Source organism: Anas platyrhynchos, chromosome 8 (assembly GCF_047663525.1).
Source record: "Anas platyrhynchos isolate ZD024472 breed Pekin duck chromosome 8, IASCAAS_PekinDuck_T2T, whole genome shotgun sequence".
NCBI classification, from domain to species: Eukaryota; Metazoa; Chordata; class Aves; order Anseriformes; family Anatidae; genus Anas; species Anas platyrhynchos.
In genome coordinates this window covers 19,584,248-19,610,801 of record NC_092594.1, presented here as the reverse complement: position 1 = coordinate 19,610,801, position 26,554 = coordinate 19,584,248, and the positions used below count along the sequence as shown (strand labels likewise).

At 38.7% G+C, this 26,554-nt stretch overlaps 1 protein-coding gene across 3 annotated transcripts in view; it reads right to left on the bottom strand.

Annotated features, from left to right (window-relative positions):
• The window catches only part of COP1 (COP1 E3 ubiquitin ligase), a 124,382-nt gene that overhangs the window by 90,390 nt on the left and 7,438 nt on the right, over positions 1-26,554 (bottom strand). For 2 of the 3 annotated variants that reach the window (XM_038182924.2, XM_027462374.3), the window contains exons 3-9: positions 26,447-26,544; positions 25,125-25,201; positions 22,123-22,242; positions 20,555-20,623; positions 10,826-10,885; positions 8,901-8,977; positions 3,827-3,884 (exon numbers count right to left, since the gene is read on the bottom strand). In XM_038182924.2, coding sequence (XP_038038852.1) covers positions 3,827-3,884; positions 8,901-8,977; positions 10,826-10,885; positions 20,555-20,623; positions 22,123-22,242; positions 25,125-25,201; positions 26,447-26,544 — 559 coding nt within the window. The remainder of the gene's footprint in view (positions 1-3,826; positions 3,885-8,900; positions 8,978-10,825; positions 10,886-20,554; positions 20,624-22,122; positions 22,243-25,124; positions 25,202-26,446; positions 26,545-26,554) is intronic. The other variant, XM_027462376.3, reaches the window with a different exon arrangement.

The window sequence follows — 26,554 nt, the reverse complement described above, 5'->3', positions numbered from 1 at the left end:
AGAGTCTCATATTGTCAAGTTACAGGGTGCAGACGAGCAGCTGCTTTTCGACAGTACTTGTTTTCTGAATCTTTGCAAATTCAGCTGCATACACAGAATAGCAGCAACCCCTGGGGCTTCCAGTTCTCACACCACACAGACTTGGGCATTCTTGCCAGAGCTCTGGAAAACTGCTTGAAAAGAGGGGTTGTTTATTTTAAGGAGGTAGTTACTAAATTATTTCTTTTAAAGTAACTCAGTAACTATAAAATAAGCAAATAAAGAAGCAGAGATACAGTAAGACACCATCAAGTTCCAAGGTTAGTTGAAAAGAAGTCCTTGGAAATATAAAAGTCATTTCCCAATCTACGCAAGCAGCAGTAGTGAGAGACAAAAGCAAGGGATTGAAACTGCATCAACCACCTCTCCCCCAAGAAGAATCAGAAAACCAAGTACTTGCTGTAATCACTAGTGAAAGGAACAAATTCCTCTATTACAGGATAGGCATGAAGAGCACCTTGCTTTTAGTTAAAGTCTCACACACCACACTTGCTCAGAGCTAATGAGGAAACGCTAGAAGATCCAAGAACCATCAAGCTCCATAACAAAGACTTCCTAGTGAGCACCCCGAACGTGCACAGGGGCTGTAGTGCCACTCACCAGCACACACCAGGAAGGACTTAACTCCCCCCCAATCCATGCAGGAGAACAGGCTGCGTGCATTACAACCATCCAGAAAGCTACCAAGGATTAACTAAGTTTAGAACCATGTCTGAAGTTCTTACAGCTGTATGAACAGTATCTTAACTTATAAGGAGGAAAGCAAACCCCAAGCCACAAAATCTCCAAGTGCCAGCTCCTGTGCAAGGCCCCCGGCTATGTGCTGGCACCATGACTCACAACCACACGCTGACTGTGCCTCTGCTCGACAGCTTCTTTCTTCTTGCAAGCAGCTCCAATCTCAAAACACAGCTCCAACGCTGGGAAGTACTCCTACCTCAACACCTTTTAACTGCAATTTTCTAAAGCTTCAACAGCTTTAAGAGAGCTTTAATGGAACACTCTTATGGCATCTCTCTTAATTTGGAGCACCAGCCTGTGAGGGCTCCAGCCTCTCTCGGCACACCAGAAGCACGAAGGGCTCAAAACAACTCCAAGTGCTGAGCAGCAAGCACTTCAGTCTTGTTAAGACAAACTGCCTGCAACGTGATGAGCGATATAACCCAAGCCTAAATGTGCTAGATGGGTCCACTACACATCAAGGTAGCCCCTGTGTTTTGAAGCAGCTTGCCTGCCATTTCACACAACTGCTTGGTCTCCAGAGGAAAATCCCCCTGGAGCAGGTCTCCAGTGATCCAGCTGTGCTGGGAACCCATCTGCATTAAGCCATCTTGACATGATGCTCAGCAGCTAAGGATTTTAGGCAACTCTTTTTTTTTTTTTTTTTTTTTTAAACCAAACCATGCGATGAGCTTCTAAGCAAACAAGTCTGCTTCACAGCTACTTGTTAAGCAATGCCAGGAAACAGGAGTGAAGAAATAACGGGAAATAAGAGAAAACTGCTCACTGTGTTATGGAAACTAAGAAACCTGTTATGGTTGTTCCAGCTGAGAACATTAGTTAAGATTACTCTTATCAAGAGTTATTCTTCTGCCTGAACTCCAGTAGGCACCCCAAGGAGTCCTCTTAAGCAACAGAAAGAGCTTCGTAGCTGTATACAAGCTCCTGATTGCCAGCAAAAACGAGAGGTACTGCAACTAAATATTACCTGCAGAATTCCCCAGGACCTATGCAACTTGTCCACTGTTTACTTAAAATTGCCCTGTAGCTCAGTGATACATAAATTCTTCTTTAAGAACACATTTGCAAGCAATGCCAAGAGTCGTCATATCAGGAAAGCAAGATATGCTGTCCATTCCAGCACAGCTGTGTACTGAATCTAAGATGTTTGGTGTGACTGACAGTTTAAAGTACACAATTGAATTTACATTCTTAGAACTGTTTTTACTGTAAATAACTTTTCGCTGTAAACTCTTGTTGAAATGAGACTACCTTTGAATGAAAGGCTTAAGAGTTCTCTCTCAACTCCCGATCCAAACATACATTAAAGTTTGATTAGCAAATTTGCACTGGAGAATACAGACTTTGCACTGTCAAGGACAAAAAAATCGCATTTGAGGACAAAAAATTACTCTCACAAATAAGACTGTCACAGGAATGACTAGAAAATCTAGGTTGTTTGTTCTGTGCAGTGCAGCTATGCCATTTCTTTCCACTTCAAAGGAAAAATTAAAGCACCGAGGCAAGTAGTGCCAGCGGAGAACAAACACACACTATAACATATCAGTCCCGAACATAAAACCCCCACCGAGAATTTACATGCCCTTTACAGCATGGTGGAGCTGCAATCCTTCATTCAAGCAAAAACCTCACAGATCACAGTATCAGGAACTGCAAACTTCCTTCCACAGGCTAACATAGGAAAGTTTCTCATGACCAATTAGTTACACAGCTCCAAAAAGCCCCAGATTCAGGTCTATCAGTTACTGTCGGATAGGATCCAGCAGCACTGGCACCTGTTAATTTGCTAGTTGCTTAATATTTGTGTGCCCACCAACAGAGCACCAGAGACATGAGTTTGCACGTAACCAACAACCAGCCTAAATAAGAACTTCTCTATAACCAAACCCCTTTTGAAGCAGTGAGCTGGATACCAGTGTGATCTTCACAGCTCAGCTGATCCGCCCCCAAGTGACAGCACTGCCATGGGTTTGGAGCTAGGCCATGCAGGTCGAACTGAGTTTAGAGGCTGCCTGCCAAACTGCTTCATTATGTACTCAACTTTTTGCCCTTTGCAATATGAAGTCTTAGTACAGTTTGTAAGGCCCTAACAATGACAGACTACAAGACAACTGTTCCTGTATTAGAAGTCAGACTTGATCCAAAACAATGCAAAAGGTGAGGAATTTACATCCCTTCCAAAATACTGCTGACTTGAAGAGATGGAGAGCAAAACATGTGTCCTCTGCCTTGGTAGAGTCAGCTTTGGGAATTAAGTCACAATCTAAATACACTAGATCAATTTTCTTTGTCTGCATTACTATGAACATTCATAACCATGAACAGTCATTTCTGAGTCTAAAATCATAGAATGTCTCAGGTTGGAAGGGACCTCAAAGATCACCCAGTTCCAACCCCACCCCCTGCCATGGACAGGGACACCACCCACTAGATCAGGTTGCCCAGGGCCTTATCTAACCTGGACTTGAACACCTCTAGGGATGGGGCATCCACAGCCTCTCTGGGCAACCTGTACCAGTGCCTCACCACCTGCTGAGTGAAGAATTTCCTCTTAATCTCAAATTTAAGTCTCCCCTCTTTTAGGTTATAAACCATTCCCCCTTGTCATTATCTGATGGAGTAAAGAGTTGCTCTCCTTGCCCCCCCCTTTTTTATGTAAGACCCCTTAAAGTACTGAAAGGTTACAATAAGGTCTCCTTGTAGCCTTCTCTTCTATAGGATGAGCAGCCCCAGATCTCTCAGCCTCTCTTCATAGCAGAGGTGCTCCAGCCCCTTGAGCATCTTTGTGCCCTCCTTTGGACCCACTCCAACAGCCCCACATCCTTCTGGTGCTGGGGATCCCAGACCTAGACGTAGCACTGCAGGTGGGGCATCACCAGGGCAGAGCAGAGGGGGACAATCCCCTCCAGTTTGCCCTCATAACCAGTTAAAGCAAGAGGCCAGTTCACTGGCACCCTGAATTGTGTTATGTTTTTCTTAATCTCTCCCCAACCTCCACATCTGCTTCTCCTTTTCCCCCAGTGCGCAGACACATGTATTACCTTACCTGAGAACTGCCACTGAAGCCTGGAGGCTGGCTGTACTCCGTGGAGTCAATAATACTACTGCAAAACCAAAAGAAATAGTCTGCTTAAATCACTGTACAATCATCCTTTATCATTTCCAACCCATTTTTCTCTCCCATCCTCTTACATCCTGTAGCACCACTTGCCTTTGAAATCCATTTTACAGACAGGGAGCACAAGGCTGTTTTTTGTTTGGGGGGCTGGGAGGGATGTAGGTTTTCTTGTTTTGTTTTTTAAATACAGGATGTCTACAACAGAATGCTGATCATCTTTGTATATACAAGAAATTTGTTTACTGTCACACACAATTAAGTGTAGCGCAATCTAATAATTTTTAATTAGAATGCGAAGTCATCTTCTGTACAAAATATGCAGGGTAAGACATTCTGAAAATAACATGCCACCAATGGTTTTCACTTCCTTTGAAAAAAGGGAAGTTTAATGCTGTGACATTTGAAACGGCACCATGAACAAGAAGATAGAGGAACCAACTTAAGGAAGACGAGTGTTCAAGGCATTCCTGAATCAATACAGGATACCAGCAACAAAACATAGAATTAAACCCAATACTGACAGCCAGGATTACTACTGGAAACTGCTACCATGCATAATCAGTATTTATGACACAGCATACCTTAAATCGCTGTTTTCAAATACATATGCTAACTCCAGAAATTCAACTTCCAAAGAATGCAAAAGCATCTGATACAGTCAGAAAACAGGTGGTTTGGTATTCTTATACACATGGGCAAAATATTTAGCAATCAGAATACAACACCAGAGCCAGATTAAAACTTACTAAAAAAAATTTAAAATACAGGTTAACATAAAAGAATACCATTTTAATAGTTACAGAGAACACATTGCAAATATCACCATGGCTTGTTTCTGGAAATCTTTATTCTGTAACTCACTTCTGCTATGTCATTTGGCTTGGACAGAAAAGAAGCTATGCTCATTATGCTCAGTTTTACTTATACGGTAACCCTGGATTTAAGCACTGCTTGGGAAAGTTGAAGCTTTCTTTAAAAAGCTGCCAGAACATTCGTTTGTCCTGGTTTTGTACGAGACAGTTGTGCCTCTTGATGTTTATGTAATAGCTGCCAGAACTGATGCGTACACTTGACATCCTTGGTCATAAAACAAGTGGTCTGGCTGAAATGCCAGTCAGGGTACCTGCAAATCTAGAAGGATGAAATAGTGGTACTAGTGCTTAAATATTTCTCTGAATGTTTTAAAGCTCCCCTGGAGGTAGAAGGAAGTAGAAACAGATGATGAGAGATGATTTTAAAGTATCGCTAGTGGCTAACTAGCGAGATGAGATTGATTGGAGTTCTGTTACAAGCAAGACAAAAGCTACAAACAAAGAAAATCTAAGGGATAAAAATCATTATCTGCTGCTAGCTATTGCAGGGAGAAAGCAGCAGAGCTTTTTCAAGCACGGTCAGGGACAATGAACTTTAAATTACAATGTGGCCACAAGAAATAATGAAACACGTACAGCAGATCCTGCCAGGAACAGCATGAGTAAGACACTTGGCTGGAAAGCAATGAAAAAGTACTCCACTCCGAGACAGGTATAGTGGCAATTAACAGCAAAACACAGAGACTTAGAGCGTCTAGTCTCGTTCTGCTGCAGGTTGTCTGGTGATGTAGAGCCTTCAAGAGTGCAGACGTCATTTCCCTAACCAGAATACAAATTCAAAGTCATTTCTGTGCAGAGCCTGTAGCAGAGTTAGCTGGCATAAGCTTGTATGTTTTCCTTTTAAAAAACAGGAAGCAAATAATCAGAAAAAATGCAAGTTTCCTCTAAACTCTTCTTAAGAAGCTGCGGCAGTAGGCTCAGTTAAGAGATCCAGCTACACTAAAATGACACATTTTAAAATCTGGAACAAGAAGAACAGCAACGCAGCAACCTGTGGTCTATCAGTCACATTTGTTATGGTCTTATGCATGTGAAGAGTAATTAGAACAAATGGAGGGGAAGGAGATCGGGATTTTGATAACTGACCCTGAGTTACCAGGCAACTAATTTTTAGATCAGAATCTTTCCTGAGAAATGCCTATTAGAGTGATCGTTTGTTATTGCTAGTACTGCCTGAATAGCTAGTCACAGAAGTTGCTTACTTGTATCTCTTGTTTGCACCATTTACTGATAGCAAAAATAGCACATGCGCCTGTTCAGAAAAACCCTACCCAGAACTATTTGTTCTTTTCCCTATTCTTCCCATCTTGTTCTCTATTAGTATACAAACCCAGCAATCTGCAATCCTGTAAACAAGTGCCATGCTATTACCCAATTGAATATTTCATCATACCCTGAACAAGCATAAAGGGGAAAATGTTTGTTTCTTGAAGCAGAGAGTGTATTGAACATGATAGCATTTGCTTTTTTGCTAAAGGACTTAAAAAGGAAGATGGGGGGGAGGCACTGTAGTTTCACATTTTCAGTATGTTTGGGATAGGAAACAAAGCTATTAAAGATGAAAAGAAACAGAATTAATGGAGCAAGCTTGTAATTCAGAGGAAGCAGATGAATAAGGGCAAGTCACCAGAGACCAGATAAAACTTGGAATTCCAGAGAACTATATTCTTGAGCTTTAAATTCAAAGGCTAAAGAAACTATTTTTTAGATCTCAGCTTGGATCCTTGGCCTTGTGCTATTTATGACACAAAATAGTAAATTTATATGACTATTTAATTTCAGTGTATTAAGCATGTTAACAAGTTATATTCTTTATTAAATATACATACTATTTTAATTCTGTTAAAATATTAAACTTGCAGATACTTAAACTTCTAACTGAAGTTAAATGAAGGAAGTGAAGCTATCTCAAAAACATTTGTATTTCATTCTTACTGATGCACAGCATCAATAAATGCACTTTGAAGATTAAATATATCAGTTAACATAGAACTGGAAAAAACAGCAGATTAAAGCTCCTATAAGTTACTCTGCACTATTCTTTCTAATAAGGAGTAACAGCTAATTCATGAGATAACTCTCCAGAACTTTTATTTAATGATGAAAAGAGAATGAATTTCAAGGGGTAGAAGTTTCCAGAATCAGAGGTTGGGTAATTTAAACCAAGTCAATTACTTGAAATACATAAAAACAACTTCTGAATAGGACAGGGATAGAAGCTGCAACAGCCAGGCAAAAAGTGGTACCTGTTCAAACACCACCTTCACCTACTATTTTCTTTGCACACTCAGAACTACCTCTAATGCAGCAGTGTCACTAAGACATAGAAAAGCAGGTCTTACACTGAAAGAGAAGGCAACTCCAAAGACTATAGAAAAACCCTAAACACTTTGTTTTACCACACTCTTGGTATTGTTTTGTAACAGGGGAAAACAACCCACAAAGGTTCAAGACCCAGCCAAGATGGAACTGGACAAACACAATAAGACCTGGCAAAAACACAAACCCATGGTCTCTGTACCTGCCATGGTCTGATCCACACCATCTCCCAGCAGACCTTAGCTGAAGCTCCCTGAAATATTCGAGACATTATCTTACATCTTCAAAAGCAAGAACTGAACACAACTGACCCTAGCACACAAAATAAGCAGGCATAAAGAAATAGTAAGAACTCTCAGTAGACTGAAACCAGTGTAGGTCACACGCAGCAGATTTGTGAACTCTTTCACAAGAAGTCCTGAGCTTAAAATGTTTTCTCAGGTGTCAACAGGTTTCAACAGAAAGTTCTTTGGGAGCTTGTTTGTTAACTTGCCCCAGGTAACACACATCTACTCATAAATACAATCTTCCTAGAAAAAAGGTTTCTAGGCCTGAAGCCATTCAACGTAGAAGTAACAAGTTCAGCCCAACCCATGCCTAAGTTTTCCTCAAGTAGCAGTAACTTGAAACAAACCACAAGCAAAACTGTTTAATAGCCAATAACCGGAGAACTGGTAGAACCTGACAAAAATCTCATCTTCACAAAACTGCTGCTTAGCAGAACAGCAGTAACCCACATGAAGATGCACCTGCATCCAAAAATTGGGCAAACAGCAGAGTAACAAACACTGCTCCCATCCATCCTGGCCATATTCCCATCCCTTCCCTCAGGGCCAACTAGAATTTCCTAGAAATGAGAGATACTTGTCTCTATATCCAGAAACAGCATCTCAGTAAAAGCTCCAGCTACTACTGCTACACACCATAACAAAGCACTATACCAAAATGTCTCCAGGAGAGGAAATCTGATCGTTTCTTTCTCACTTCCGTACTACCAGGTTTAGAACTCCTAATTGCAGAAAAGGCACTGAGAAAATTTTATAACAAAGTCAACCACAAAGAACTCTACTATTAGGAAAATACACTTGGGAGAGACAGGAGAGATGATCACTTAATAACATAACTTGGCCCTGTAAAATCTGAGCTTTCCTACAGCCAAAAAATAGGGCTATGAAGAAGTGGAACACTACAAATCCTGGCACATGCAACTTGGACACAAGAAGCATCTGCAATTTTGTCATCAAGAAACCAGACTATGTAATATTTCAGACAAAAATCCACATTGAAATATGTTATTAGAAATGTATTTCATTAAATCAAATCAGATAGATTAAAATATGCACGCTCTTGATTCTGTTTAAATCTGATTCTGTGAGCCTATACCTTTAGCCACTCATGCTAAGTGGAAAAGCTGTAGGACAACAGTATCATACAAAATCTAGACTTTTCATATGCAAAGCAAAACTGCATAGTGTTCAGGAAAGATAGTATGTATTTAATAGTAACATTTCATACCATAGCAAAGGCCTAGAATTCAAGTTAACTAACCCATTCTACATTTAAAACTATCAGCTTTCCACAGTATCTGGGTAAGAGATGTGGTTTTTCATCCAACCATAGTCTCAGATGGTGTTTGCTTTCACTGCCTTTTTCTACTAAAGTTTGTATCAATCAAAACCAGAACAGGTAAATACTGTATGGTACTCAAAGTCTAGTTTTGCTTGTGTTTTGTGCATTGCATAGAAAAGACTAACAAGTATAGTGCAATATGTACAGTCCCAAATCCATATTCCGAGTTGCAAGGTCCATACCTGTGCGAAGGTGAAGGAGCTTCGAACTGTGGCACTGTACTGTCTTCACTGACTGGGGAATACAAGCCACTCATCTCCTGAAACAGAAAGCCAAATTACAGCAAAGCTGACAATACATGAATACATGAACGTTTCAATATATGGTATTTACAGAGGTGTTTTTTTCCCCTCCAAGCAAATAACTAACTGTATCTGCATTTCTTCAGCTTCCACCTAGAAGTCCTTATACTTTTCCTTTCAGTTTCGCTCCAATTATGTTTATGAAACTCCACAGTGATTCTCCCCCCCCCCCACCCCAAAAGAGCGGTTATGAAGCTTATATTCAAAAAGAAAAGTGATTCAGTTAACATCAATGGCCTCTAACCCAGTACCTCTCAAACATAGCAGAACAAGCAAGCTCTAACCACACTTCTGACATAGATGCAAACTTTTATCTATAGCCTTCACAGCTATAAAGTCATGTTGGATGTGGGTCAGGGCAAGAACGGCCAAAAGAAGGCAAAGCAAAGGTGGCATCGTGCCTTAGACTTGAAAGAGGATATATCAACCTTCTGTGGGACAGGTGCACAACAGAAACTTTGCACATGAACTTGGCTTTGTCACCTGAAGACTAAATCACTGCAGTGCACCCAGTAGGAGATTCTATCTTTAACCCATTTGAGAAATGAAAGCTATGAAGGATGCTGCAGCTCATTAGGTAGGGGGGCAAGGTGTTCCAGGACAACATTACTGGAGCTTTTTAAATTCCCACTAGGTGCCCATTAGTTGTTAGGTAGAAAGTAAGATATTTGTGACAAAAGATGTCCCAGACTTCAGAGGTCAGCCGTAAGGTCACTGTCACACACTGGATGCATACTCCAGCTGCCGCCCACTGAAGGGCTTGATTAAAGAGCAGAAAAGCAGGGAGCTAGATATTCTTCAAGGAATCCAACAGCTTTGGGAATAGCTTCTCCTAAATCTGAAGGCCTATTTTACCAGTCTAACAAGCAAACGTATATTTATTTCCCAAGAATGGGAAGATTCAGGAAAGTTCAGGAAAGCCAGCTTGTTACCTACCAAGCTATAATTTGTGCAGCTATCATCTGAAGGGAAGTTCTGGCGGTTGTCAGTTTTATTTATATTTTGATTATTCATCAGCATTTGTATGAATTGTAAGTAAATGAAGGAATCTAATAGGCTTTTGGGCAGTGCATGGAAGCTGGCAGTGAAGCAGCAGACATGCAACCTGATTTCCAAGAAGCTCTAAGGGAACTCTGTTTTTGAGAGGTGGCCAAATTTGATGCATTCATGAAAGTTGCCTATTTCATAATCAAAATGCTAAAATTACAGGGAAGGACCAAACAGAAACCTGAAGAACTAAATAAGTACAGAAAGATTACGCTGATGGGTTTACAAATACTTAAAGAATAATTCTTGAAGTCTAAAGAGATCCCTACCAAAATTAGAAGAATTACATCAGGAAATAGCAGATTCTTTCTGCTTTGGCATGAGAGGAGCTGGTTCTGTTCCTACCCTGCCTCTGTGTTACAGCTCTCTTGTGCACCCCAGTACATCTCCATCCTAAGAGTGGCACACTTAAAATTTAAATACCCTGTGCAAACAGCCAGAATAGGGCAACAAACAAAAATCAGTTATGATCAATAAACCAGCTGTTGATTTCTGGCAGTTATTCTAAAATACTTACTACCCATACAAAGAAATTGAAAGATATGATTATATAAGAGATAAGTTTCCATAAAGCGCCCTCTTACCAACCTGCAGCTTGCACACATCAACTATATGAGCAAATTAAAGAAAGAACATCATCTGTTCATTTTCCCATTACTGAACCCAACACCATAAATTTAACACAGCAGCCCCACAGCAAGGCAGACAGCTTGATCGAAATGAAAAATTGCCAGAGTTGGAACATTGGGGCACCTCACCTCTACTCGTTTAATATCTTCTTCCAGAACACTTAGCTCCTTCTGGATCTGTTCCAATTGCTGTGGATAAGAGAATGAGAGAAATCTAAATCAATCTGCACTGCACCACCACGATAAATAAAGATCTCTTTAGAGAGAAACCTTAACTATTTTAATTAGCATACTATATTATTCAAAAGTCAATAGGCAGTTCATATGCACAGATTAACATAAGTTGGCATGCAAACTACATTCAAGACAAAGTTGCTATCATATAACAGTAAAAAAAAAAAAACGGAGCATGAGGTACTTTGATTTTAATCACAAAGAGACCCACGTTATACAAGTAACACTTCTGTAGTCCCCTGTGCAAGATATTTACCTTCCATATATTTACAACTAGTTTACAAGCACTGAACATGATCTGGGAAAAACACCATGAACAAGACAGCAATCATTTTAACCTTTAAAATGAAATACTTTACTAAAACTATTAAGAGTGTTTCTCTCACTGGCAGTTAACCTGCCAATTGATAATTTAATGTTACTGGCAAGATTTTTTTTCAGATTGGCAAAAAATACCTGTTATGACCAGGGAGAGATTTTGCTCCTGGCACCAACCATCATGATGTTTCTTTCAAGGTGAACTACTTACCTCGGTTACATCACAGACAGTGGTCAACCTAACCAAGGGCTGTCTTTGAAAGGGTCAGACAGGAACTTCTTACACGCTCAGACATCATTCTCTTTCCCTTCTATGGGTCACACTAGTTTTGGGGAATACTTTTCAGTCAATATCCTGGCTTCGCTCGTTTCTCATAACTGAGAGGCCATGGACTTGAAGATTACCATTTATTCCGAGGCAAGAGCATCCTCTGCTTACCAGCTTGAATCCCCACCGTCCTTTAGCAAACCTCTCTTGTCCAAACACCCACACATGCTATGCCCAGCCTTGAAAGACTCTAGCAGACTCACTTCTCTAGGTGGGAGCTCCAAGTCCGGGCCTACCCAGACCAATCCCAGCTCCAGTGTAAGCCTGGTTCACCAAGACACACAGCCCTAGTGAAGAAATTGAGAACTGGAAGCCCAGCTGACTTGTCTCAACTCGCAATAAAAAGCTGCAGACAGCTAGCACTGTGGCATTTGACCAGAAGCTATTACCAAGTTGGCAAGCCCACTGAAAGCACACTGAACACAATGCATTTTTTGAAGGCTTGACAAGTTTTTTGCTTTCAGAATTTATAAAGTAATATCAAATAGTCCAAACCCAAAATTATTAGTATTGCATTACATAGTACACTTAGTATGACATTCCCAAGAACATTTGGCAAAATACTTCCAAAGATTTACTCCCTCAAGTGCTTAGGCCTGATTTTAAAATGACAGCCTTTTGTTTTTAAGCAAACAAACCCTATCAATAACATTCCCACCATTGATCAGCATTGCTAATACTCATGTGTAACCCACTACTCTAATTTACCTTTTCAACATTAAGAACGCCTGTCCCTGAAGGCAGGAGAGGACTGCTGGGTCTACGTCTGTTTTTAAGATGGCCGATTCTTCCATGGAACAACATGAGATTGTACCTGTATTCTAATCTTTCTACTCTGAAGTTTTCAGTTCGTACTTAATTTTAGTCACAGACAGCACAAGTTTAATGGTTTAAACCTAGACTGCCACAGATAATTTACAAACCACTACACCATAACAGATAATTCCATTTTCACTTGCAAAACCTACAGCAAGAATAGCAGGTGGTGCTATAGCTCCAAGATTAGTGGTAAAGCTAAGTGACACTCACACAGCATGGGTCCTGCCTGTACTCAGCTCTAGCAGTCAAATACCATTAGTCCCCCACTTTCATAAACTTCATTTAAAAATGAAGTTACAAAAACACACTGAGAAGTTCCAAAATTACAGCAAGGAAATCAGCTATTCTACAATGCCCTGGCTCACAGCCAAACAAGAAGACTGAAAAATAACTGATGGTGGTTGTCACCACATAAACAGGAGAACTTTTTATAGGCACCAGAGCAGAGGCATTTTATCAGCCAGCTTTTATTAAATATTGCAGAAAACCAAAAGTACCAGATTTGGAATGTAATTTACTGGTGCTAAAGTTTCCTTCTAGTTACATTGGGGCAATTTGAACCTATCAAGCTTCACAGGTAAAGCCTAAAAATAGCAAGCCTAAAATAAGGCACGGTTACTGTAGGAAGAGACTTCTCGCCCCCATCAGCAAACGGGTTACTAATGCCCACACAGAGACCTTTTTTCTGGTAGGTCAACTCAAGTGTTTCATGGTTTTTCTTTAATCTATCAAAGTCCTTAAATCTGTTCATGTTCATTCTGATTAAACTCTGAATAAAGAAACTGATTTATAAATTCCCAGCCATTGAGGAACATTTAGGGAAAGCTAGATAAATTATAGTCCTTTTAGTATATCCAGACTTATAGGCCCTTAATTTGATTTTCAATCTTGTTGGGCACCAAAAAAAATAATAATCAAGCCAAGTCCTGTCCCAGTGACGAGCAGAATCATGCTTGTCAGGCTCTAGATTAAGTCAGCATAACACCCGGAATAAATGCTTAAATAAATGCTAAAATAGAAGCACATAGTATAAACTCTCCCCAGACACAGATGCTTTCCCAGAACTGAAAGGGTCAACGTGGACAAGCAGAAGGCTTCAGTTCAGCAGTTATAACACACCTAGTTGTTTCCACATCACAGTGGATAAACTACAAGAAGTAGGTGTATAATGTTCTGGTCCCAGATTACACAAATGCATGTGTACAAAAGGAAAAGGATGATCTCAAAATAGGTTGTTCTTATAACCTCTGGAAAACAAGTTTCAGAACATGCAAGTCATGAACTAATGGCCTGGAAAAATAGGATGTCAAGGAGCTGCATGTCAGTTACAAAAAAACAAGCTAAAGGCACAACTCAGAGCTAGTCTCAGCAGAGCTACAAGGACAGACAAGCTCACACAGTGAACGAGCTGCACAGCTCTGCAGTGTGAGTACACAACTTGACTCCCACCCCACAACAACCAGTCATAAATGCTTCCAGTACAGGCAGAATATAGCCCCCTTCCAAGTGCAGACTGACTCTTCAAAGGTTGCTGAAGAATTAAAAAATAAATGTATGACTACTGGCAACCTGCTTGCTTAAATAACGTAGCAGTAATAGGCCATTGCTTTCACTTTTTTTGCGAAGGAAAGAAACTTAGGCTCAGCAGTTAGAAAAAAAGGAGCTACCATAGCAGGGAACATAGGCTCTCGTAGCTTTCTTATTAGATAACCTTTTAGATCCAAACCCTTCAAGACCACCAAGCAGTCCCCGAGAACCCTCTGGTTTGTATATGTATCTAGACAGTTTCAGACTCAAGAGTTCCTTAAATACAACTCTCAGCCATGGACTACGTGCATGAAGTGACATCATCTCAGTGCAGTTATACACAGATACAGCTCTCACCACCAAAACGCTCCTGCCTTTGCATACAAGAATCTAGGTTGGGAATACCAACTTGGGTTTACACAGCACTAGAGGCCAGGATATGGTCAGAACAGGATTTCAGTCAGCTACCTACCAACAAGTGTAGCTGGGCACAGAGCTGTTTTCCATCCTCGTGCTTCCTGTTTTTCCTGGACTGAAGGCCCACGAGGCAGTGACTTCATTTGTTGTGTTTGTACAGCACAGACAAAAAGCAGTCCTGATTGGGTCTTCTTGTCCAGATTTAAGTACTTACAAGAAAAGCTGCCATTACATTGGAGTTGTTCACACTAAACCTGGCATTTTTCTTAACTTTGTTTTTTGTTCAGGATGCTACCATCTAGACCAGGGCTCAGCAGAATTTCCTGGTGTCAAGGAGATGGCCTGGAAAGAAACAGCCTCAAAAAATGCATGCGGGAAAGAGCCATACACCCTTGATTAACCGTGTTTCAAACTCTAGAAAAGGCACAAGAATAGCAGAATTTATTTTCAATGGAAATACCATGAAATTACTGATGCAACTTCCACCGAGCAGCTTAAATAGAATTTCAGGATTCATGTTTTTAGCAACAAGTCACATTATGTTCAGACACACACCCTCAATGCTCTGATCCAGAAGTTTCACCACCCTATGTACTATAGATCAAGACAAAAAAGAAAATTTCATCCAATGTTATCTCTTTCTACTTCTTATCTTTCCATCAACTTGTCTTCTAACAAACTCGAGTATAAACTTCAGTATATTAACAGCTGAACCTCAGTTCAGACCCCCAGTTAAATCAGTTTCTTACCATAAAACTGAATACCTCAACTGCATATCTACAATGAATTAGATAGATTTCTCTGAAAGCCAGCTGGAAATCTCATCCGTCTCAGGGTTTTCCTTCCATTATTGCTTCTAACAGAGCCTATTATAACATACAGGACAAGTACAGCAAGGAAGTAATCTTCAGAGCTGAAAGAGATTTTAGCCTTTTAAATTAACTGCAAATTTTGACATCAAATTCCATTTGCTATAAGCTTTGATGTTACAAAGTCTTTGCACAAGTGGAAAATGACGCAATGTTTTTTGGCATGAAGACATGAAGAATGCATGAGTCTCTGAATGTTGTTTTTGTTGGTCAAATGTGGAATCCAAGCCTTTTAGGCATATAGGCAGGCCATCCATAGCAGACTTGCCTGCAGGGAATATTTCTGTGGTCAATACTTCCTCCAAATGGCAACCATTTCTTCTTGATTGGGGACGAGGTAACAGAAGTTTAAAGACAGCATCCTTGTTGGATCAACGCACAGAATTCCTGCAAGCAGGAGGGTGGAGATACATGGCTGACCAAAAGTGTTTCATACTTTTAATTTCTACCCAGTTGCCCACTATAGATCCTCCAGTTTGGGTTGTGGGAGCAAGACTTTGAATGCTTACTAATATGGTCTGATAGAAGGGTATCACAAGAGAAGGAGTAGTAGGGCAAGAAAGAAAACTGTCTAAACATTTAGATTAATTCAGAATTTATTACATCCCAGCACAATGCCAATTAGCTCCTAGGGTTAAGATGCCCCCTCTTTCTTTGGAAAGATCTCTCCACTGAAGAAAGAAAGGACAATCAACTAATGTATACTGAAATTTTTATGGTAATCCCTAGCCTGCTGCTCATACATTAACTGCATCCTTGGCTTATCACTGCAGTCAGAACTCATGTCTCTAATTGAGCAGCTTAGAAATGCAAATAGATTTAAAACACCAGTTATTTAAGTGCAACGCAAGGGAAAGAGTACTATAGCTATAAATTCACCTCAGGAGTCCTGGAATGTAATCAAGACTATATGACAACATAAGAGCATAACAGATTTCTTGTTCTGTCACCTCCTCTTGCTTATTCATTAGTTCATCCATGTGTGTATGCACAGAACAATAAGATCTGACAGGTGAAGTGATTAACAAGCTAATGACATCCCTGGAGAATTCATGCTTGTAACTCCCTGCAATTATCCCACAAAAACTAATAACTCCTCTTATTTTTAGTATTTAACATGCTCATAATATGGAGTAAGTGGAGATGCTCGGGTAGATGTGTATCTGAGGCTGAAAACAGTGATGATGATTCTGAAACGCTGAGCAGGCACTCAGCACAGAAAACCTGAGAACACTGCAGGATTACTCCTCTGCCCCACGATATTTAAGAGCTGAAAACAGACCCCTTGTGTTAGCAGATATGAAAGAGGTCTTGTCACATTACTTCTCATGTCTAACAAACATTATTAGAAACAAAAAGCCCGTGAAGTGTAAAGATGAAGTGACAGATGTCAAAAGAAGGATGAATGCATCTAGGGGATATCACCTGCACGTTGCTGAACTTGATTTGTGATACCAATCATTAAGCTAATTATCTTCCTTCAGTAAGCAAATGTTCTATTTCACAGAAACATGTAACAGACTCTCCATTAAGTAGATATGCTAAAAAAGTTTTAGGACAAATTATACGTAACACATAAGCATACATATGCACAGGTACGTATGTGTGGTGGTGTCTTGCTTTATGTTGTAAGATTAAAATCATGACAAGGCAATTAGTAAAAAGTCTCCTTAAATAATGAAAATAGAACTGAGCAGAGTTGTGTTACCTGGTATTATCAGCTTTCTTACAAAGGGTTCAAGATGAAAACATGATCATTTAAAAGTATTTCAAGTTTAACTTTCATTAAGTATTTATGCAACACAACTAAGCTAACAGCATTAAAATTCTAGCATTAAAATATAAATTTAAAGATGTCACAGGTTGGTGCATTTTGTTTCTTATTACTATTTTGAAGGGAAACCAAGTCAAGTATTTTGTTATTAAACTTGACCTTCTAGCGTCCTTGGATCTTTGATTTCAACAGAAGAGAATGCTGGATGAAAAAAATGGGAAGCGTGCATTCAATTAACTATGCACACATATGGAAAGGCATGCAGCCACGCTCCATTTGCCTTTGAGACAACCAACTATTGTGGATGATCAATACATTCCTTCCCTCCAAAACATATTCTGTTGAAAAAGTATTTTCAAGCTTTAGCCATTTGTTTTCAATCTTTTACAAAGTCATTTTTTTTTCCCCATTAGTATTGCCAGGAATTTGTTTTTTGCCATATTGCCATAGGTCAGAAAGAAAACAAGATATAACCTTAAAAGAAAAAGGACATGCAAATACCTTTGTGCAAAATACATGCAGTAAATTTCAACTTGAAAGATCAATGTTTTGGAAAGTTATGAGCACATCAAAACAGGATTTCTAATGGAAACTTCTGCAGGTGCTAAACCTCACATTTATCTTCTAGAGAAATGATGAAAGCGCAAGGAAGAGGCATTTGTCAAAAGACTTTACTACAGCAATATTCTGAATTCTTAAGTATAAGTCTATAGAGTTTTCTTCTAGATATAAACAGCCCACCAATATGCTCAGAAGTCACCATTTCTGGGAGACAGGAGGGAAAAAACTTCTTAGTGAAGTAAGCAAGGAGGGTTACAGGTGGTTAATTTTATGCTCTGCACGTGTTATGAAACAGTAAGCAAGTACACTAACCCTGGGGTAATAACTGTATTAGCAAACACTGTACCTAGTCTCTACATAAGAAACTGGAGTCTGATAAGTAAAACCTGTTAATAAAATCATGCAATAAATAATATTCAAAGAGGCACACCAGAAAACAAAGTTAGCAAGGAAATTGTACATTTCTTTAAACATTTAAGACAGATTTGAAACAGGCACTCTCAACCTACACAAAAGCAACTTTCCTTTTAAAAAAAAAAAAAAGGAAAAAACCCATGGTACACCTATAGCTTACTGAGTGAAATTCCAGTTGCTCTGTGGTCATCTTTACTAGAACCACGATTGAATTAGTAAAAAAAAAAAAAAAAAAAGAGTAGTGATCATTCACATTGCCTCCACAAAATAAAGCCTGCTGACGTGACTCTTAGCTATGGTGAATACCTTGCAGAAGCATTCCAAGGTCCTTGCACGCTGAGTTCCATCTTTACTTCTTAAAAAGTCACCTTCTACAGCATCAGAATACATACATATCCCCGATAACCTTCCTCTGCTTTACTTCATTAAGATCATCCAAAGCCCTCTTCGGAACTAGCACCTCAGGTTTCCGCAGACATCTCCATGCAGGTTACACCCAGATACACCTGCACCACAGGCATAAGCCATGTCCTTGCCCCAAACAGTAGTTCTACTATCCAAATAAAAATGTGTTTGTTTGTTTTCTTTTTTCTAGAAAGTAGTATGTATAACAAACTCTGCTGCCTACAGGGAGGAGCTTAGGATTTCCTGTAGCAGAAGTACCAGCTGGATTCATTTAATCTAGCAGTACGGCTGGAGTCTTGATCACTGAATACACATTCTGATATCTTCCTAAAACTATCTTATTGACTGCTCTGCATTTTCCACACTTCTATCCATTGTTTCTTATCAACCAAAAAGAAAGATTGCTAGTACAAGTCTGACAAGGCTTCATTTCCTTTAAGAAGAATGGCAAGGCTAGATGCTAACACTACGGCAAGCTCTGAACTGACAGGCCCGCACAGAGGTCTTTTGAGATGTGACAGTCTGCATTTCACGTTGGGATACAAAGGGCAGGGGGGGATACAGGGTTAAAGAAATTACACTAGAAGAAATCTCAACACCAGAGGGAACACAAGCAGGGACAAAGGATTTGAGGTAGATCCTCTGTCCCAATAAGCTTCAGGATGTTCCCAAGGCCAATTCTTAGCCTTAAAAATGATGGGGTCCCCGTCCATTACTGCTAAAGGCAATGGTACGCACAGATAATAGAAAAGGTTTCCCAGGTGCTGAACATAGTCAGTGGAAGAACACCACACATATTAAAAAAAAGTGAAGCTATGCAGTTTCCCTTCATCCATCCCACTCAACATGTGACCTAAGGCAGGCATCAATAGCACTTCCTTCTGCAAGACTTGTTGCAACTCAGTTTCAGCTGCAGGAGAGCAAAGCCAAGCCATCGTTGCTTTTTATTCTTGGTATTGCCCCCAAACGCCTTGCACTTGAACCATTACTCAAAAAAAGGATGCCCCAGCTGTGTATGAGCCTCCTGCCACACCAGCTTCACAGTTCACCTCCCAAACAAACATGGTTCTTGTGACATTTGGGAAATCTCTCAACAGTCCTTCAAGCTGCATCAAGTTTTCACAGAAGGTATTTAATGAGCACACATGGACAATGGCCAGAGCCTGCATTAGTTCTACCACAAAGATTATTCAAGTTTCTTAAACTCACTGGATAATCCTAAATATTATGAATAGGAGAAAAACGAAAGTAGATATTCTGAAGATTGAGGGGTGTCATAAAGTAACTTCATACCACTTTTTAAAAAAAACAAAAAAAAAAAACAGATGCAGAGATGCCTCAGTGGTTTCAAACAGTGCTCCTGCCTTTGCTTTTTAACCAAAACCAACAGCAATATAAATTTTCTTTTTAACCTTGAAGGCTTAAACAAATAGTCTACTTCATGCTTTGGGATGACTCTGCAACCAGACCCTCAAACCATTCCGAAAAAGGTTTCTCATGCACACTGCCTTTACATGGTTCAAGTTTGCAGCACTTTGCATTCACACTGTTGGGTCTGATGTTCCGCATCAAAGAACAGTGCCTCCTGAAAGCTTTTCCTTTTGTGGTTTTCACCATCATTTCTCTAGGTTTCTAGGATATTTCTGGTACCAGGGTTTATGCTATTTGTACGACAGTTATAAATGAGAAGTCCCAAACCATGAAAGACAATATATTTGATTACAGAACCCTCTCTAATTCCTTGGGAGGCTCATTTTGAGACAAATAAGGAAGAGCACAGACTATTTGCTCTTTTGTGGCACAGCATTAGTCATGGCATTTGATACGCTAAAAAGAAAAAAAAAAAAGACAGACCAGTTTCATTCCTTCTCAGGCTTTCAACTTTTCCATCACAGAAAATATCTTGTTTCAAGAATTTGGTAAAGCATGTGGGAAGAAGAGAACTATAGGATAGAGATTCCAAATTGAATTTACATCAGTGAGAGACAAAAAGGCAAGAGATTAAAAACTGAAGGCGTCACACAAACAGATTAATTTCCCTTGAATCCCATATATCATCTGCATGAGACTTCCCCAAACAGGCCTTGCCTTTTTCTTTAAAGAGATAATGTCAGGCTAACACATCACTTAAACAGAAGCAAAATGACAGAAGGCCACAAACACCTCACCAGCTGAAAAACAAAGCAAGTTACCTCTCGTTTATTTCTTCTGGCAACTTTAAGAAATTCCATGAGGATCTGCAATTGGGCAGCATGGGACTCCTGTAACACAGTAAATAAGAGTGTTTCTCTTAATATCTATCCAACAGTTACACAAACATTCATTTTATACACAGAAATTCATGCTTTGCATAAAAACAGCTTTCAGAGACAAGGAAAGGAAAATAGGTTAATGCAGTTTTAAGAACAGTAGTTATCCTTTGCCTCACTAAAGTTTTGTTTGGATCACAACTTTTTACATGAAGGCAGAAATCCTTGTAGCAGTTCTTGTTTGTGTGTTTCTGAAGATTTACTAATAAGAGGAAATGCTTTTGTCTACTGCACCTGAAATTGCTTTTGGAATACAGATTCTTTGAAGACTAATCTTCTGTCCTAGAAGATCATTAGTGTCCACTTCTGTGACTTTCGTACTTCAGTATGCTACTTCTATATAAAAAACACTGCCTGCCAAAACTAACATTTGAGATTATGTAAAGGGATGACTGCTGAAGACTTTGTGAATGGAAGACAAAAATTACTGGTGAAATTGAAAATATCCATTTCCAATCTTTCCACAACAGGTCATTTGCCTCAACAAGTGGTTTAATATTTTCACCTAAATTAGCCCAAAACTTACCAGAGCAAGAGAAGAGGTGCATAACAGGAAAAAAATAATTGTATTTTAGCATTAATATAGCCCTAATCCTATCCCAGCATTCTACAGCTTCATTTCACCACCTACAGAAATACCTGCCACTAGAGGACTGTGAACATACACTCAAAAAGGTTCAGGATATTATCGCATACAAACCATTAAAGGCAGAGGGGACAGGAAAAGTAGAGAGATCAGGAGGCAAGAAAACTATTTTTCACGAGATATTCTTATTCTTCCTCCCCAGCCCTTTGACTATAATTAAAAAGTGAAGCAAGTAGAAATAAAATGTTTAGCATTCTTAAAGTGTCAAGCTGAGTTTTTTGTCTTTTTTTTTTTTTTTTTTAGGACTTAGTATCCTTAAAAGATACTTCTGCTTAAAAGCACCTATACACTAGATCTTGTTTCTTTGTTTCACATTTGTCACAAGTGTGAAACAGCCTTGAGTACAAAGTGTTTTTATTCTGATGTTATGAACTTTACTCACACTTCATTTTCACTGAACCACAATGAAAGAGTTATGTACAAGCCCCCCCCACAAGACAGTAACATAATTTTGCTCAAAGTCAATAAAAGTTTTCCAGTTAGCCTGTGGTTCTGACAGGAGGAGAGTAAGTAAACATTAATTCTGCAAGAACAAATAAGATAAGCAGTTTCTAATACAACTTTTCCTCACCTGTTTTAAAACATCATTGAAATTCTACTCCAACTGCACTTGGCCAAATTTATAATTCAGTTGAATTTAGAAGGTCTGGTTCTTTAGCTTTGCCTAAGCCACATTGCCTAAGTCTTCAAACTGACTTAATATGAGACATCTGAACTTTCACTACAATTTTTCTTTAAGAGGACAGAGACGTAAAAAGAAAAAGCTATTAACTTTCATTTAAAAAGGACACAAGAGATTTCTTACTGCTTCCAACTGCTTCTTTTTTTGCACCAGCAGCTCCAGCATCAGGTTGACATTAGCCAAGTCAAGATTGTCTTGATCAGTTCCCAACAAATCTTGAATTATCTGCCACCTATGGCCATTCTAGAAAGATGAGAGACATTGGAGAGACATTAAGTTCAAGACACCCATGGCTATATCCAGCAACAGATATTAAAGGCAAAAATGCAATATTTCATCCCTTTGTAAAAACCTCAAAGCATTTTTCAGGAATCACAATTCCCAACCCTCCCACATGTACAGGCCATAGCTCTTCTGTCCTACTGCTCTGTGTAACTGCTTATCTTGTTCGGAAGATATTTTGAGAACCTGTACTTTATGAGAGCACAGCTACTGCTAGGAAGAGATTATTACAGAGCCACAATTTTATCCGATTTGTGCCCTAGTTTCTAAGAACATATTTCTAGGGAGAGAAACAGTGTTGTTTATTGAAACTCAGTTCAGTTACATCCATCTGAAATATTGTTAAGTGGCAATACCTTTTAATTTTTTAACCAAGTAATAGGTAAAGCCTTCATACTACCTTTAAATGGAAGAAAGTAGTATTGGTTTCTTTAATTCCCACCTCCCACACTATTCCTATTAAGAGTATTTTCATAGGAAATGAAAGAGCAAGAAAGAAGATGAAACTAATCAAGGTGATCTTTTCATTCAACCTGTTAGAACCGAAAAGTACTCCTTGGAGAACAAGCATACTCCCTTTTTTACAAGTTGCTTGCCCTTCTCGTTGTCAGTAAAGTTAACAAAAAAAACTATCTTTTAGAACAGGAAAGGCTGAATAATATGTTAGCACTAGGCATAGTGCTGCATTAGGAAACCTCAGGATGTGGTTGGAAGGTCTTTAGGCCTTCAAAAAAAAAAAAAAGAGAAAAAACAAAGCTGGATCAAAAAACCCTGTCCTCTAAAGCTATGACACTAAATCAAGATATTTAGGTTTCCAAGCAACTAGAAATGCCACCCAATCTAAAGCACAAAATTTCTAAGAGGCTATAACCTATTTGTATGGGCGAGATTAAGACAAAGAATGTAACATTCATACAGAGCATTTCTTTTTACACAACACTTAGAACTTGTGGAAGCCACAGACAAAAAGCACAGCACGATTTCAACCTAGAACAACTAGAAAAAAACTAGGTAACTTTAAATGAAATCAACATGCTATATAAGACAAATTTTAAGTAGTACAACTTAACTTTCAGGGCATCGTTTCATTTTCATAAGAATTAAATGAGAGAATAAGCATCAGATTTATGAAAAAGGAACATTTCTCTTTTTATTTGGGAGATGGACTCCCCCACAAGGAGTTTGTTTTGGACATAAATACAGAATTAAAAGTTAAACGTGTTGAAGACTACTTTAAAAGGAAAATAAGACGCAAAATATTAACCTTGAAAAAAAATTCTTCCAGAAATAGAAAGCAATTGGAATACTGTTTACATGTTTGTCAGGGTGAATAGGCAAGGTTGAAGAGAAAGATGTCTGAATAAATTGAGAAGTGTATAGGAAAAGACTCAAATATCTATAACAGCTCAGATTCTAGAATTACATTTGCAGTACAGACAAGACTGCTATATATTTGTTTGATATACGGTATAAATCTTGCCCTAGCCATCACTGAAGGGACTAAAATACAATCTTTACTGACTAGTGCTATTATTTTATTAATCTCCACTATTCAGAAAGCTTCAGAGATGCCGTAACGTGATTTCTTAATTAATGAGACATATCCTTTGCCAAGAAATGGTGCTTAACACAGGATTCATTTGCTGTAACATGTCTTTAATAATTTCACTTAACATCAAAAGTAGTACAAGAGGAGAGCATGCATATTAAGGAGCTCATACAGCAGCAAAGCTGCTCTTTTTAGAAGATGTTGGTATTTTTATTTGTTGCCAAGAGATAGACCCAACTTTTTGGAATAATTCACTGTAGATTTCCATCTGATGGCAGTTATCTAACTTAGATGCATCTACTGGCACAGTTTTTAAAGGTGCTTTCTGTGAAAGTGGAACCAAATTCCAAGAAGTTATTGTACATGCCTTCAGGTTAGCTGCGTGCATTTTAAATGAGATATTAAATCCTTTATATTTTATCTTGAATATAGAACTGACTGCAAGTAAATGAATGAATCTTTGAAGACTGCTCTTTTCTAAAGCATAAAACTACTGAAAGCATAGTTTTCTGCAATGCAGTCCTTAAACTAATAACACTTCAATAGAGCTGTACTTTTTAAACTGAGAAAAACAGGGGCTCTGATTTTCAGTATTACCTTGCATCCTTATTTATGACTTATACAGAAGCCAAGGAAGGAAACCAGACATAGTAAGACAATTATTATGCAAGTTTCCTGGTTAATGTCATATACCCTTTTTGATCTTAATGTACAGGAGCATCCACTGCTGCAGTACAGGGTTTCCCTCAACCAGGAATGCAGCTCAGGCTAATTCGCACTCTGATTCCGTGACATGAACAAAGTTTAGAAGAGAACCAGGCAGTTTTTTCTGGGATGAGAGCCAGAACACCACTACTCCAAACACATCCTTCTCCCTCTTGTGGTTGGTATTATCCTTCCATTTCTCTGTAGAACGTAACTTCTCACACATGATCACACAAGCGTGTAGCACTTATGATCATTTATTAGTCTTATTGTAGCTGTAATTTCCAGCACTGAATGAAGATTATTACCTTTAAACAAATGTGCTTCTAAGGGTAGTTTCCCAGGTTATATTCAAGGTATTACATGACATTTAGTTACACTAACACAGCTTGCTTTTACCTGTAAAACGGCTGGCAGGAAGAAGTGGAATTATTAAGGTTGAAGGAATACAGTGCCACCAATATCTGTATTACTACCCCATAAAGCAAATTCATGCAACAGCTCAACAATACAATTTATTCGAAATTAAGCCACATAATAACAATTGCTGTATAAAACCATTAAATAAAGTAAGAAAGTTGGAACATACGGTGCTACTCACTGAATGGTCCAGTTTGAATCTTTTCTCCTCAGATCTCTGTTTTTGTTTAAGAATCAGTTCATTGACTGAAAAAAAATAAATAGACGTAAAACGAGATTGGTTTTGAGCTCTCAAAATAAGCATGTAAAATCCACCTCTTTTTTTTAATTATAAATTCTACAGTAAGTTTACTAGCAGTTAAAACAGTAGGACATTTTGTCCATTTTTCTCTAACCAATTTCTTCTTTGGACAATTTGTTAAGGATAGAGATTTAAAAAAAATAATCAGTAAACATAATGCCTACACATTCCTAAAATTGCTTCATTTATTTATTTTTAAGTACCATGGTTTTCCAGCTTTAAGGCAGATGTACATCTAAGAGGAGTACGAAGAAAATAAAACATTAACAGACTTACTACAGGCCGAGAACAAGTGCAGCCAAATAGAACAACTTGCTTCTTTAAATCACTACATTCTTTGCTTCAGTTATTTTTGCTACAGTTTTATTTCACTCCAGCTTAGCAAACACTGTAAAGAGACCAAGAAGGGCTCAGCCCTTTACATGTATACCTCTTTTTTTTTTTTTATACATCCTCCAAGACTTGCCTCAGCACCATCTTCTGCACAACATACTTGGGTCTAAATCAGGATTGACTGTTTCTGAAGCATTCATTGGCTACCATAGCTTTTAATCTATTATTAAACAGATATCCCAGCACATGAAATCAAGATTTAGTTTAATTTCGGTATTTCACACTCCAATGCATTTTCTTTGATGTTTTCTCCTCATAACCCACTATTTAACTATTTCCAGTGAAGATAATTTTCCTTCTTTGCTTATGCAGTGATTAATTAGGATTGCATATGTGTACGAATATTTTATGTAATTTACACACACACACATCACTTGGACCATGCCATAGTCACCAAAGCAGTACCATAAGTAATTCAGCCTCCCCCTTTCAGTGTTCATACTTTGAAAACAGCACAAGTTCTTGATTATTAAACAGACAATGCAGGAAAACAGAAGTAGAGATCCAAATCTCAAGTCGCCAGAAAACATTTTCATTTTGCTTTTTATAGCATGCATAAAGCAAGTCAGTCTCCCTGCTGTAACTCAGTATACATAAAACTGCTAGACAAAATGGAGTGTAACAACCTAAACTACTAACCACTTTTTTTTTAAAAAAAAAAAAACAGTTGACCAAAGGAGTGATGCTTGGCCTTCATTTTCAATATCTGCAAGCAGGTTATTTATAGGATGAATTTACAAGTACATGCCTTCCATCACAACAAAGATGTTTCTTACAAAAACAAGCCTGGAGCTCACCTAAGAAGTTGGGATAAAGATGATCTATGTTGTCCACAACGTAGTTACATTTGGGACATCTGTTATTGTCTTCCAAGCTCTGGTGAATACATTTATAGCTGTTTAAAA